This window comes from Vigna radiata, chromosome 11 (assembly GCF_000741045.1).
Source record: "Vigna radiata var. radiata cultivar VC1973A chromosome 11, Vradiata_ver6, whole genome shotgun sequence".
In the NCBI taxonomy this organism is placed as follows: Eukaryota; Viridiplantae; Streptophyta; class Magnoliopsida; order Fabales; family Fabaceae; genus Vigna; species Vigna radiata.
Genome location: NC_028361.1, coordinates 19450386 through 19466227, shown reverse-complemented (window position 1 = coordinate 19466227; position 15842 = coordinate 19450386). Strand labels below are relative to the sequence as shown.

Here is a 15842-nt window from a genome sequence, read left to right as displayed (position 1 = left end):
ATATGATTGTTACACAATTTAACACATTTATTAAGGTTATTCGATCAGACAATGGAGGGGAATATTTTAAGACTGAATTAATAGAGTTCATGAACTCTAAAGGCATCTTGCATCAAACTACATGTCCTTATTCACCACAACAAAATGGATTGGCTGAGAGGAAAAATAGACATATATTAGAGGTGACTAGATCACTTTTGATAGATGGTAATGTCCCATCTCATTTATGGGGTGAGGCTGTGAGCTTTGCCGTTTATTTAATTAATCGAACCCCTTCAAGTGTGCTTAACTATCAAAGGCCTTTTGATGTGTTGTCTGATCATTGTATCCTTCCTCCCATAGTTTATTTACCACCTCATATTTTTGGATGTGTTATATATGTTCACTTATACCCACATCAACGTACAAAGCTCGAAGAACGAGCGATCAAATGTGTTTTTGTTGGGTATGGAACAACTCAAAAAGGTTATCGTGCTTACCATCCACCATNNAAGAAATTNTATATTTCTATGGATGTGACATTTAATGAGCATGAATTTTTTTATGTTGATTCTGCACTTCAGGGAGGCAATGAAAGTGAAGTGCATAATCATGATGTTAGTATGTTTGATTATATATATTATCGTGTGAGGATCATTCTGCAGCAAGTGAGCCAATCCTAAATATGGACACTTCTTTTTTGGATAATACAATGTCTTCTGATCATAACCAATTGGCTCAATCTTCTTCACAGGTTTAACTTGACTCTTCAGAGGTACCTTCTGATCCTATCTCTGATAATACTAATTTAAATGAAATTGATTCTTGTCTGCCTGAAACCACCAACACACCAAACACTGAGTCTACTACTGTTCAATATAATCTTCCACCTCGTTCTAACCATGGTCAACCTCTAGCTAAATATGAACCAGACCTCTAAGCCTAAGTTAAATATCCCATTAGTAAATATGTGTCATCTCACAGGTTATCTCAATCATATGCATAATTTGTATCTCAATTATCTTCAATTTCTATTCCTAGTAATGTACAGGAAGCTTTGGCAGATCCTAGCGAGTTATAAGTGAGCATTTCTCTTTCTATTCCACCCGTTGTCGGGCCAGTATTGGACCACCCAATTTCTACTATCACGCACGAGATGTCTATACCTCGACGTGAAAGGGGTGTGTTGGAAGTCCCACATCGGATAGAGATAAGGCCAATTTATAATATATAAGTGGAGTGCAGACCTCACCTTACAAGCCGATTTTGTGGGGTTGAGTTAGGCCTAGAACCCATTCTAACATGGTATCAGAGCTATGGTTAGAGCCTATCTTAGCGATATTTGTTGGGCAGATTGTTCCACCCGCTATTGGGCCGTTATCGGACCACCCATTAATATCTAGTCTCACGCTCGATATGTATATACATCGGCGTGAGGGGGGTGTGTTGGAAGTCCCACATTGGATAGAGATAAAGCCAATTTATAATATATAAGTGAGGTGCAAACTTCACCTTACAAGCCGGTTTTGTGGGGTTGAGTTAGGCCTAAAACTCACTTCTAACCTAAAGGACATACAAATGATTAACTAACGCATGACGTTGCAAAAACATAACTACTTACCTCTTCATACCAAGGTTGTAACTCTTTACATGTCAAAGTGACATATAAGTTCATATAAAAGTTTTAACTTTTTTATTTATGAACATCAAATGTAGGTGTATGATAATGCATGGTATAACTAGATTTACATTATTTTCTCAGTTTAATTTCTAAAATATATATTTAGCAATGCTTACATTTTAGACTAGTGCTAATAATCCTTTTTTATTTAATAAAAATAAATAAATAACGTGTCAAACTATTTAAATAAATAACCTTAATTTAATCGCTTATTTTAAAGCAACAGTGCATCAAACTTTTTTTACGCCACATTAATAACATTGTTTTTTATTTTCTTCAATTAAATGTAGATTATGCATTCAATTTATTTTGAGCATAAAGATAAATTAATAAAAACATACTAAACAACTTTAAATGTTTATTAATATTTAGGGTTAAGTATGTTTTTTATCTCTTAATTTTTATTTGAAAATTGGAATTTGTCCCTCTTCAAAATTTTTGGCCTAATTTAGTCTCCCAACTTTAAAAATGCATGAATTTAGTCCTTCTACCCAAATTTTGTTAACTTTATTTGATGTTTCAAACGAGTTTCTCAATTAACCAGTGTAAACAATCCAAATGCTATAATGAAACGTACTTGAAACATCAAATAAATCTAACAAAATTTAGTTAAAAGAACTAAATTCATACATTTTTAAAGTTAGGAGACTAAATTAAGCCAAAGTTTTTAAGAGAGATTAATTTCAATTTTCATTAAAAGTTAAGGGACCAAAAACATATTTAACTCTTAATATTTATTTACTATATTTTTGTTTGAATTTATACATTCTATATATCATTCCACCATTATCGGTTAAATAAAGAACAGATAGCAATATTCTTTTATATATCTCATGATAAAAAATTTGGATAAGTTTAATTTTGTTTGTTTACATGTATCTTTTAAAAACCATTGCACACAAATGTATAACAATTCGTAATTTAAACGATGAAAATGTTGTAGGTTGGTAGAAGTAACTATGTAGTTTTGTGTATATGACACATGTTTTCCTTTTCAAGAGACTGTTAAAATTTTTGTGATGCAAAATTTGAGAAAATTTGTGTTTGTGCTAAACAACCTAACCAGTAGAGGAAAGAGAAAATGGAGATAGTGATAGAGGTTGAGCACAAATTAAGGGGCTATGACATGCATCCCAAAAGCTAGAATTTCATATGGCATGCAAAAATCTCACAGAAGCCATTATGGAGCCATGAGATTTCTCTCCTCCAAGAACAATGTTCCTTCATGCTTTTGCATTTCTCAGCCAATCTGATTAACCTCTTTCACGGTTGCATGCAGGCATACATGGAAACTGGTGTTCCCATAATTCTCCACGTACAATTATAACAAAAGAAAAGAAGACAAGTGCATTGGCGGAGATCAAACACTTAAATGTGAGAGAAAAACATTGGCAGAGATGAAAGGTTCATCAAATTCTTCAAACAAATCATCCTCTGCGGGTGCAAAGCAACAGCAAGGAGTGAAATTTACAAAACGTACTTCAAGTGGGAGGACTATGAGCCTTTCAAGAGATGATGACAATGACATGTCTGGTGATAATTCAGGCTCAAATGACTACATCAATTACACTGTGATGATGCCTCCCACCCCAGATAACCAACCTGGAGCCTCTGATTCCAAGGTAGATGGTGCTGCAACTGGGACCTCAAGGTTTGCTGCAGAATCTCAGCAGGAAAGGCATGGGTTGAATTCAGGGAATAGCAAGTCCATGCTGTTGAGGAGCCAAACTCAAGATTTTGATCACAACCGATGGTTGTTTGAGACCAAAGGGACTTATGGCATAGGGAATGCATTTTGGCAGGAAGATCAGAACACTTTTGAAGAAGGAGTGAGCATGGCAGATTTCATGGACAAGCCTTGGAAACCACTAACTCGGAAGATTAGAATCCCTGGGGCTATACTTAGCCCTTACAGGTATACATCAATCATATATATATATATACCATTTTTCATCATACCAGCAGATTGTGTCTTCACATGTTTCTCATTCTTTAGGTTACCACAGGAGCATGTTGTGCTGTTACGATATTCGAGACATGCATGATGTTTCTTTTGTTTTTCCAGAAGATTTTATATGCTATTTATTTGATTCTTATAGGTGTCTCATTTTTAACTCTTAGACCTTAATTTGTAAGAAACATTGGAACCTTTTAGAGTCCTTACATTCATTTACATGACAGAGGAACTATATATAAGTTTAGTTTGTTGGTAAAAATTGTTACTTGGTGTTATCAGCAAGGATCAAAACTGAACTGCTATGCAGGTCTGGACATTAAGACCTATAATTTTCTCGTGCATGGAATAAAAAACATTAAAATAGAGGGAATTGAAAGAATCATATACTAATAATTTAACCTTTTTTATAATTATAATCTTATAGGAACTTGTGGGATGGAGACTTTTGATAATTTCCATTTTCTGACATTCTATTCCAATTTAAATCACCTTTTTCTAACTGTATGTGATATTAATTAAGTCTACTACTTCAAACTAGTTTTGTAAATGACACGGTATCAGCAATTGCTGCACTTTAGTTTCTGCAATATGAATTGTTTTTTGTTATGTGAACAGGTTGTTGGTGGTTATCCGTATAGTAATCCTAGTTATGTTCTTAACTTGGCGAGTTTCGAACCCTAACCATGAAGCTATGTGGTTGTGGGGAATATCAATTGTGTGTGAGCTTTGGTTTGCTTTCTCTTGGCTTCTTGATATCTTACCCAAAATGAACCCAATAAACAGAAGTGTAGACCTTGGTGCATTGCATGACAAGTTTGATCAACCAACTGCTTCCAACCCAACTGGTCGCTCAGACTTACCAGGGGTTGATGTTTTTGTGTCCACTGCTGATGCTGAAAAGGAACCACCTCTTGTCACAGCCAACACCATTCTTTCCATTCTTGGTGTAAACTATCCAATTGAAAAAATATCATGCTACATTTCAGATGATGGTGGAGCCATACTCACATTTGAAGCCATGGCTGAAGCTGTCAAATTTGCTGAGGTCAGTTTACATTTTGGTTTCTGCACGGTTTATTTACTCCTTTTTTTTCAAAACAATTTTTCTTTTCTAACCATTTTTAGTAAAATGTATTTTCATTTTCAAAACTTCAACATCCAAGAAGCTTTGATTCCTCTCATGTCAGGAAATGTCTAAAGTACGAAATGATGCTAACTTGAAATAAACTTCCATCATTTAGGTCTTGTTCACTTGAGTGGATTTGAAGGATGTTAATTGAGAGGATTTGAGAGAATTTGGTGATAATTTTTTTTGTTGTTTATTTGAATAAATTTGGAGGTAAGTGAGAATGAGTTTTGAAGTAAATTTTTTTAATCTGTCATATAAATTAAATCTTACACTAATTTTGACAAATTTTAGTTCCAAATCTACTCTCACTTACCTCCAAATCTATTCAAATAAACAACAACAAAAAATATCTTTAAATCCTCTCAAATCATTTCAATTACTTTCCCTCAAATCCACTCAAGTAAACAAATTTTTAATTAAGGATGGATGTAAACTTTTCTACTTTATAATATAGTATTTTTGCAGCTTTGCAAGGTCGAAGTTGGTATTTCAAAGATTTAAAATTTAGAACGAGAAGATTTGGGATAAAAAATAAAGATAATTTAGGTGATGAATTGATCTATTTGATATTAGGTTTCATGTGTGGGTGTACCTTCCCGACAAAGAATAAGATGACTTATATTCCAATACATTCCTGAGATCGAGGTATATACATCTCGAGTATGGGATAGACATTAATGGATGATTCGATAACGGATAGAATAATATGTCCAACAAATAAGAAATCTCACTAAAATAAGCCTTAATGCATGACTTTGATGTCTAAACTTTAAACCTAACTTAACCCAACAAATACGACTTGTAAGGTGAGGTTTATAACCACTTATATATATTCTAAATTGACATTATTTCTAGTCGATGTGAGATTTCTAACAAATCTCATAAACTAAAGCCACCCTAGTTTGGCTAGAGTTTTTATAAAATAAAAAAAGAAAAGGAAATCAGACAAATATATATAGAGATGTCCTTTAGTTGTAATTCTTTTGTAACTATAATAGTACGTGATCTTGTCGGGATCTTGAGCGTGAACTTCCGGACACGTAACAAGATCCTAAGGGTGGTTTTGAGGAATCTCTAGCGTGTTTTCAGGTAGCTCGACGTTCATGTTGACCTATCTGCCTGCTTGATTGCCTTGTGGAATCTTGAGACTCCATTGATTTCACATCTAGGTTGCGATATTTGTGCATGCCGAGCTACTGTTCGGGTTGGACAGAGCGTCTGCGGCTTTCTTCTGTTCTACTTCGGGTGACCTGCTTCAGTGTCTTCGATCGTGGTCATTGGGTTCCTTCTGCTCCATGATAGCCGACCTGCTTCGATCTCCTTGAGCTCGGCGTTGAGGGTAGCAACTCCGACTGTCTCTTGTCCAGGAATTCTAGAGGTCATGTTCCCGGGGGTCAAGGAGAGGCTTCAGAGATGACCTCTCGTTCTTGGGGCTAGTCAGCCTTAGTTGATGCTCCTGTGAGTTTGTTTGTTGGTGGGTGCATAGGGCCTCAAGCTTAAATGTCATGTTGCCTGCATTTTTCATTATTATGTTGTATGAGCATCTGCACTTGTTGTTGAAAGGTGGCAACCTAGTTCACTTCTGTGAGAGAGTTGTGCAGATCTTCAAGTGGTGACAATAGGGAGGTGAGGCCAGGAAATGTTTTATCAGGGCCTAAGGTGGACGCCAAATGATTTACCAGAATCTTGAGTGTGGACTTGTAGACAGGTGACAAGATCCTAACAATGGGTTTTAGAGCTCTCGTCATCTCGAAAAGACCTCCTAGCTATTAAGATGGGAGAGGAAGATCCACTTACAAAAGATTCTCTAACGCTCAAGTCAGTAAAAGAGTTAGGATCATTGTAAATTTTGAGTGTATCAATGTTTATCAAGTTGGTATTCCTTGAAGAATATTAGTTGTATTTATAAAATCAACATGAACCGTGAACCTATGTTCCTATGGAAATAATACTTACCTAAAGAGTATGATAACATTGGAGTAAATAATAACATATTGATAAATAATAATCGTCATACACCAAACTATCGAGATTTAGTTAGAATATGTGAGTATGACCCAAATAGGTGTATGTTTGGGATGTTCCATAATGAAAAAGTTTAAACAACCTTGTTAAATTATACTCTTTAATATGTCTATTGGATTGGATAGCAACAATATGTCATAAAATTTTGAATTAAGGATGTTATATCAAACATGACCAAACAAGTTTTTATTCAATTTAGGTTAATTATGAGATAACATGAACTATGTTCTTGATATGCATATACACAGGTTTGGGTACCCTTTTGTAGAAAACACAACATTGAACCTAGGAATCCCGATGCTTACTTCAATTTGAAGAAAGACCCCACCAAGAACAAGAAACGACACGATTTTGTGAAAGACCGTAGATGGATCAAGAGAGAGTATGATGAATTTAAGGTCAGAATCAATGGACTTCCTGAGGTAATACGTCAAAGAAGTAAAACACACAACTCTAAAGAGGAAAAAAAAGCAAAGCAGATAGCTAAGGAGAAAAATGGAGGAACTCTACCATCAGATTACACCAGTGATGTCCCTCAAGCTACATGGATGGCTGATGGCACTCAATGGCCAGGTACTTGGTATAGCCCTACACCTGATCACTCTAAGGGTGACCATGCTGGAATCTTGCAGGTATGTAGTCCTTACTTTTTTTCTGCTTCAGTGTTTGAATTCAATTGAAATTGGGTGAAATTTGATTTTAATCATATTAAGTTTGCACTTGTTAGTTTTGATTCTGATAAATTTTAACAAGTATGAAATTAGCTATATGATGGCATGATATCATTGGCTTGTTATTATTTACCTTACCCATGCCAAAATAGTTAACAGTATTTTTCAAAAGAATTGAAAGAAAATCTGTCAAATAGATGGACCGAAGAAATCATAGTTCAAATATTTTTTTTTTAACTTCAGGATTGATTTATACACTTTAAGAGGTTTGATTTCAAGTTTCTATAGTTTCTTTCATGGTCCAGATTCAGCAACCAAAGCCAAAGCACATGTAAACATGATAGTAGGGCCAATTCTCTAGTAGAAATTAAGAAACTACATAGATTCAGCACTAAATTTGTAATCATAGAAACAAAAACAAAATTTGAGAAAGACTATAAGTAAAACGTAGTTAAACCTTCTTTCTTCTATGTACTTTGTATTCAGATTAACTTGATTAGATGGAGTTGGTCATAGAGAATTAATACTGAATGTGCATGTTTATTATATACAGATAATGAGTAAGGTCCCAGATCATGATCCTGTAATGGGCATTGAAGATGAGACAAAGTTAGATTTCACAGGTGTAGACATCAGGATTCCAATGTTTGCATATGTCTCAAGAGAGAAGAGACCAGGGTATGATCATAACAAGAAAGCAGGAGCAATGAATGCTATGGTTCGAGCCTCAGCCATATTGTCTAATGGACCATTCATTCTCAACTTGGATTGTGACCACTACTTCTACAATTCCCTTGCTGTGAAGGAGGGAATGTGCTTCATGATGGACCGTGGTGGTGATCGCGTATGTTACATACAGTTTCCGCAAAGGTTTGAAGGGATTGATCCTTCTGATCGATATGCAAATCACAACACAGTCTTCTTTGATGGTAAAAACAACCCTGTCACATATATCTTGCTATCCATTATTCATTTGAAGCAAACCATTAAGTTTAGATAGACTTTTCCATAAAGAAATTCTCTAATATAGTTCTTTTAAAATTTGAATAAGTTATAGTTCTTACAAGATCATAATGATTTGTCACTTGCCATGATTTCCTTTCCTTTATTAGGATGTATTTGTATTTAACAATGTGTAATTCATCAGGAAATATGAGAGCACTGGATGGTCTCCAAGGTCCAATGTATGTAGGAACAGGTTGCATGTTCAGGAGGTATGCATTGTATGGATTTGAACCACCGAGATTCATTGAGCACACTGGTGTGTTTGGAAGAGTGAAAACAAAGGTTAACCTTAGAGCACCACATGCAAAAGTTGAAGATGACACGCAACCCCTAACATCTGATTCAGAAATGGGTTATCCAGAAAAATTTGGAAGCTCAACAATGTTCACAGATTCCATAACTGTGGCTGAATACAACGGAAGGCCACTTGCTGATCACAAATCTGTGAAGAATGGAAGACCACCTGGGGCACTTCTCACACCACGTCCACCTTTGGATGCCCCCACCGTTGCTGAGGCCATTGCTGTCATCTCATGCTGGTAATTTGCTTCACTGTTACCATCACAGACATGTTTGTGTATTAGTCAAAATTAACTTATTCTCTTTTTCCTTTGATGATATGATGCAAAATGCAGGTATGAGGACAAGACTGAATGGGGGGACAGGGTAGGTTGGATTTACGGGTCAGTAACTGAGGATGTGGTGACTGGTTACAGGATGCACAACCGTGGTTGGAGATCAATTTATTGCATTACAAAGAGAGATGCTTTTCGTGGAACTGCACCAATAAACTTAACAGATCGTCTGCATCAAGTGCTGAGATGGGCCACAGGTTCTGTGGAGATTTTCTTCTCAAGAAACAATGCTTTTTTCGCTAGCAGGCGCCTCAAGTTCTTGCAGAGAATTTCGTACCTGAATGTTGGCATCTACCCATTCACCTCATTGTTTTTGGTGGTGTATTGCTTCATTCCTGCACTCTCCCTTTTCTCTGGGCAGTTCATAGTGGAAGGCTTGAATGTGGCTTTCTTAACCTATTTGTTGCTCATCACCATTTGCCTCACTCTGATATCCCTCCTTGAAGTGAAATGGTCAGGCATTGCCCTTGAGGAATGGTGGCGAAATGAGCAGTTTTGGGTGATTGGTGGCACCAGTGCTCACCTTGTTGCTGTCATACAAGGTTTGCTAAAGGTTGTGGCTGGCATAGAGATTTCCTTTACCTTAACCTCTAAGTCAGCAGGTGATGAAGATGACGATGAATATGCGGATCTTTACATTGTGAAATGGACAAGTCTCTTCATCATGCCACTAACAATTATCATCATTAACATAATTGCTTTGGTGATGGGGTTCTTAAGGACTGTGTTCAGTGTGATTCCACAGTGGAATAAGCTCTTGGGAAGCATGTTCTTCAGCTTCTGGGTACTCTCTCATATGTACCCTTTTGCTAAAGGGTTGATGGGAAAGAGAGGAAGGGTGCCCACAATTATTTATGTCTGGGCAGGAATTCTCTCCATTACCATTGCACTCCTTTGGATCACAGTTGACCCTCCAAGTGACACTATCCAGACATAGAGATCATACATACCATTTGGAAACACTTTTCAAGGAACATCGTCACAGAAATAAAGGATTCTGGAGCCTTTATCTTCAATTCTTGTTGATAAAAATGCAAAGGGAACATTGTTAACTCCTCCTATCAAAGTGATTAGAAATGTACAATATTATCCAAGTTCTTCTGAAATTGCTCATGGTCTGTACAGATATTTTTATGTTTATTTATAAATCTGTAAATTTTCATTATGAGAAAGTATATACAGAAATAAAGAATAGATGACACCTTTCACTTCTACTTTTACATGTAGAAGTGCACAAGGAGACATTACCATGTAGGTGGAAAATGTATAATAGAAATTGAAGTTCTTTTGCAGTTGCTTATGTCCTGTTCAAATATTTTAAATCTTATTTATATACACCAGTACTTTTTCAAGACTACACAGCAATAATATGGAAGCAAAGTGTAATTAAGACTCATCAATCTTAAAATAAGCATGCATAAGAAAGTACTAATTTGATAAGTGCTTGACTTCTACATAGTATATAAATATTAATGAGTTATTAAATTTTACTTAATTTTTTAAGATACAAAACAAAGTTTCATTTAAAATAAAAACAAAAGAAAATCATAAATTTATTATATACACATAATTTAAAGACTTAATTTAAAAGGCACAATATCTTATTTATGTTTAATCATGTGTTGTATTTCGGTATTAAAATAATTTTGAATTTTCTTTATAAAAAAAATCAGCATTTGGCAAACTGATAATTGTGCAGACAAATGATCCTTAGGAGGACAGAAGAAATGATATGTCCAAATATAAGGGAAGCAAAGCCTTTGAAACCTCAACTCAACAAGAAAATGACCTGTTACTCACTCACTACAAACAAAGAAATACACATTATTTTCACATTTTCATGTCCCTTTCCTATCACCTATTTTAAATTAGGAAAAAATTATTTTAATAATTTTTTTTCATAATTTTTTTACAAACGTGATAATTTGTAATTAGTCTATCTTAATTATTTTTTAAAAGTAAATTTAAATAGACTAATAAAACGATGATACGTATCCTGTTATAAAAAAATTGTTAAAAAATATTGTTAAAATATCATAATTTTTTAAATTATTTATGCTCTCTGTAATGTTTCATTAGGGTTACAACTGGATCAAGGTTATCAAAAGAGCTACTCTAATATTTTTCTCCATGTTAGTTAGCTGTGCAGAAAAGATTCCATCAATTTTGAATGTTTCTTTAAAGGGTGATATTAAGCCATAGAAGAGAAAAGAAAAAGAAAAAAAAAACGAGTAAATGTCTTCATAGTTAAATTTAATCTATACACAGAAAATTAAAAAGAGTATATGAATTTTTTTATTAATTAATTAATTTGATTTGTGGAGAATTTTGCTTTATTTTTACTAAAACATGCCAGATTTTTCTTCTTAATAGACATAACCGAGTTTTCTTCTAATTAAACATAGCTGATTATATACATATATATATATATTTAATTCATCATAATAGATTTTTTACTTTTTGATATTTTAAATATGCAAAATTGTTTCCATAAGCATTTGTCATGTTGTCTTGGCGCCGGCAGGACCTTATAAGTCAAGGGTTTTGTTTTATTGATTTATAAATTCGATCTTTCCAATATATTCAATACAAATTAATTTATAATAAATTTGAGATAAAGGAAAGGCTTTGATTTTTGGTTTTCTTCTTTCTTTCTCATTACTTGAGAACACAGGTTGCATAGAAGAAGCCTCTGCAATTTTCATCTTCTGGTCCAAAGTCACAAAAACAAGAGGTATGCATATATTTATATCTATGTCTATACATATTCTCTCTATATGTATATATTAATAAGAGAGTTTACATGAATTACATTAATTTGAAGTTTCATCTCTTAATTTACTTTTTAATTTAAAAGAATCATTTTTTTAAGGCTGGACAACCCTGGAACAAACCAATAGCAAATTTTGAGTGTGTTTTTATTAATATATAGTCATAATCTTAATTATTATAAATAAAAATAACAATTTCCATTGTTGGGAATGGGTGAGAAATAGAGGAAGAAAGAGTTTATGCTGAAACACTTGAATTTATTCTAATTTAATTTCTATATAGGGCTGAACAAAAGTTAGCAAGTAAAATGTAGGAACAAAGTTAGCAAGTAAAATGCACGAACAAAGTTAACAAGTAAGATGCACGAAGAATATATACAAAAGTGAGTTTAAGTCTAACTTAATTCCTCAAAATCGGTTTGTAAAATAAAATTTGTATTTTACTTATATATTATAAAAATTTTATCTTTAATTGATGTGAGTTTTCAACAATTGATAAAATTAAGAACATATTTGATTTGAGGTGGAAGAACACGTTGAATGAGTTTTAAATACTTGATTTGTTTTGGGAAAGAGATAATTAGAGTTGAGAAAAATAGGAATGCTTGAAATATCTTGAATAACTTGTAAATTGGATTTAGAGTAAAAAATAAAAGTGTTTCTATTTACTTAAATAAAAATAGGTTATTTTTTCCGGGTTTATCTAATTTGGAATTTAACTAACTAGATTTACACTTTCTCTATTAGATTTTTATTGTTATTTTTAATCATAATTTCAAAATATGTGTATATTGATTTTAATGTTTTAAAATTTATTATAAAGTTTTTTAACATATTAAAATTAATATATTTTGAAGATATAATAGAAAGAAAATATTAAAAAATCAAGATAGAATGGATAAGGTTTGAATTTTGTCCTAAAATTTATTAACAAATGTGTTTTTAAAAGTGATAAGGGTAATTTTAAAATGTTAAAAATAATATTATTTTAATACATAAAATTTATGTATTAAATTATTGTAACTAAAATTTAAAACTAATTTCATTAATATGACTTAGATTTAAATAAATAAAGTATTTTTCAACTTTTCAGATTTACAATTATTTTTTACTTTTTAAAATCAGATCAAGGTAATATTCATTTAGTCTAATATAAGACTAGGTCAAATTATTTAGTCTATTTAAAACATCAACTTCATCAAATAACTTGTTTTTCCATATAGAGATCATGTAATCATAAAACAGATTTAACTTTTAAAAAATAAAAATAGAAGACATTATATAAATAAATAACACTTGGTCAAAACATTATAGTAGGTAAAATATAATATTAATGTTGAATAGATTAAAATAATAAAGTTAATACACTCTCTAAACTTATAAAATTATAAGAGAAATACAAAATAATAAAAATATGAGAAGATAATAACAATCTGACTAATAATAGATATCTTTTTTAAGAAAGACCAAAGTATTCACAATAATTTGTTTCACCTATAATAAATCTTTAATGATTTAGTAATGAGAATGAATTATGTTTCTTCACTACTATTTTCAAAATGCTTTGTAATTTCATACCAATCCCACTCATCACGAATTTAATCTGGATTCGGTTTGAAAAAAATATAATTTTTTTATGTAGATCAATCTAGTTCACTTAGAACCTAACTCACTGGTTAAACTCGTGGGGAGCCAGGTTAGCTCGTCAATCCACCTAATTTAATTTAATTATTTATTATTTTATGTTTCAATATTATTAATTAACATTTTTTTGATTATATTATAGATGATGATAAATATGTTTCAAGAGAGAAAAATATTATATATTCAAGATTCTAATATTATAAACGAACAAGTCATACAAAAATTGTCAATATTAAAAACTTATTTGTTCGCCTTTTGTACATGTTTTTGGATTATGCTTGGATTGTATGATACTTTTTTATTTATTTTGAATTGTCTTTGGAGTTTAACATGATTTTAGTGTGGTGTGTATTTAGATTTGAATTAAAAAAAATGATTTTTTTTTATTTTAAAAAAAACTTATAATTAAATGAGTCAGTGAGCCAACCCGTTTAACATACCAATCTGTGGTGGATCAAACTGGATTCGAATTTTTTCAGCTCGCCTATAAGTGAGCCGAGTTGGGTTGGCTCACTAAGTAACCAACCCGTGATGGATCAGGCCGGATCGAGTCGAATTACCTATTTTGACAGCTCTACTCTCCACTAGAGAAAGCTACACACATTTGTACTGGCTTTTATGTCATAACTCTCCTTGCAAAATTAACATGAAGTGGATTTTTTTAATGTCTCCAACCATATATGAATTTAAGCATCTCACCAAATTACCTTTATCACCATCAAAAGAGAGTTTAATATTATTGATACCATAAAGACACTACAAAATCCATTATATAACATTGTAATGTTCTCTAGTAAAGTTTAACAAAAATATACTAATTCTAACAATAATGTGTGCTATATTTGATCTTGTGCACACCATTACATAGATCAAACTACCTATTATAGATGCATAAGGAACCTATTGCATGCTTATTTTTTTTAGCTTCATTTTATGGACTTTTACAAATTAAATAAAGGTGAGTAACACAAAAAAAATACTTACTAACTTGTTTTTGTGATAAACAAAGTATATTCTCCTTCCTACCTCAAATTCTTGTATCACGAATTCATTTATCACTTTTCACATTATTCATGGCAAATGATTCATTCAACTACTTTTTTATAGTATCAATTCAGAAAATATCTTTTCCAACAATAAACATGTCATCAACATATAATAACATGACATATAATAGAGTGAACCTTCTTAAAATCTTATCTTGAAGTTTACTTCAAAATGTATGCTCTTTCTCAACCTACATATAGTCTTTCTTACCTTGAGCAAGGAAATCTGATTGCATCATATGAATCTCTCTTCCTACAAAGCACTACGAAGTAAAAGTAGTTTTCACATCCATTTGCTCTACCTTAAAACCAACAGTAGCATTTAAACTTAGGGTAGGGATACGTTGACAACGAATTTTTGCCAACGATTTGCCAACGCGTCATGATTCTATTTGTCATTTTTAATTTTTTTTTTCAACTAAAAAACTGATATGAAAAGGTGTTTTGTGGTATTCCGAAAACACCCTCAAGCGTTTTAATCAGACTTTGTCCTTGGAATTCTTTATCTCTCTCCATTTTAGGTTTTCCATTTTCTCTGGGGAGCCCCCTCTACTAGAGGCAGGGAGCAGCGTTGGACTTTTGGTACAGAGGCACAAGTAAGCGATTACAGACTGTCTGTAATCGATTACACAAGCACATAAGTCACAAAGTCCCTCTTCCTCACATATGCACTTGGATAAAATATCACACAAACCCCTAACCAGTTGTTGGTCCTCTAAAAACAACCAATAATCTCAAAATCATAACTTAAATTCTAACCAAGTCAGTACCCACCACACACTGGGGAGTCCCCTATACCAGAGGTAGGGAGCAGCGTTGGACTTTTGGTACAGAGACACTGGTAAGCGATTACAGCCAATATGTAATCGATTACACGGGCACATAAGTCACAAAGTCCATCTTCATCACACATGCACTTGGATAAAAAACCACACAAACCCNTAACCAGTTGTTGGTCCTCAAGAAACAACCAGAAATCTCAAAATCATAACTTAAATTCTAACCAAGTCAGTACCACCACACACTGGGGAGCCCTCTCTACTAGAGGTAGGGAGCAGCGTTGGACTTTTGGTACAAAGGCACTGGTAAGCGATTACAGTCACTCTGTAATCGATTACACGGGCACATAAGTCACAAAGTTCATCTTCCTCACACATGCACTTGGATGAAATACCCTAACAAACTCATAACNANTTGTTGGTCCTCAAAAACAACCATTAATCTCAAATTCAAAACTTAATTTTTGACCAAGTCAGTACCCACCACACACTGGGGAGCCCCCTCTAAAAGAGGCAGGGA

General features: G+C 33.1%; 1 protein-coding gene across 1 annotated transcript; it reads left to right on the top strand.

The window, feature by feature from the left end:
- The first annotated feature begins 2945 nt into the window (after positions 1–2945).
- On the top strand, positions 2946–10019 carry LOC106776876 (cellulose synthase-like protein D1). The gene is made up of 7 exons (XM_014664339.1): positions 2946–2955; positions 3056–3575; positions 4233–4662; positions 7020–7403; positions 7996–8371; positions 8590–8986; positions 9083–10019. The coding sequence occupies exons 1-7, from the start codon at positions 2946–2948 to the stop codon at positions 10017–10019; spliced, it is 3054 nt and encodes a 1017-aa protein (XP_014519825.1).
- Positions 10020–15842: the final 5823 nt, after the last annotated feature.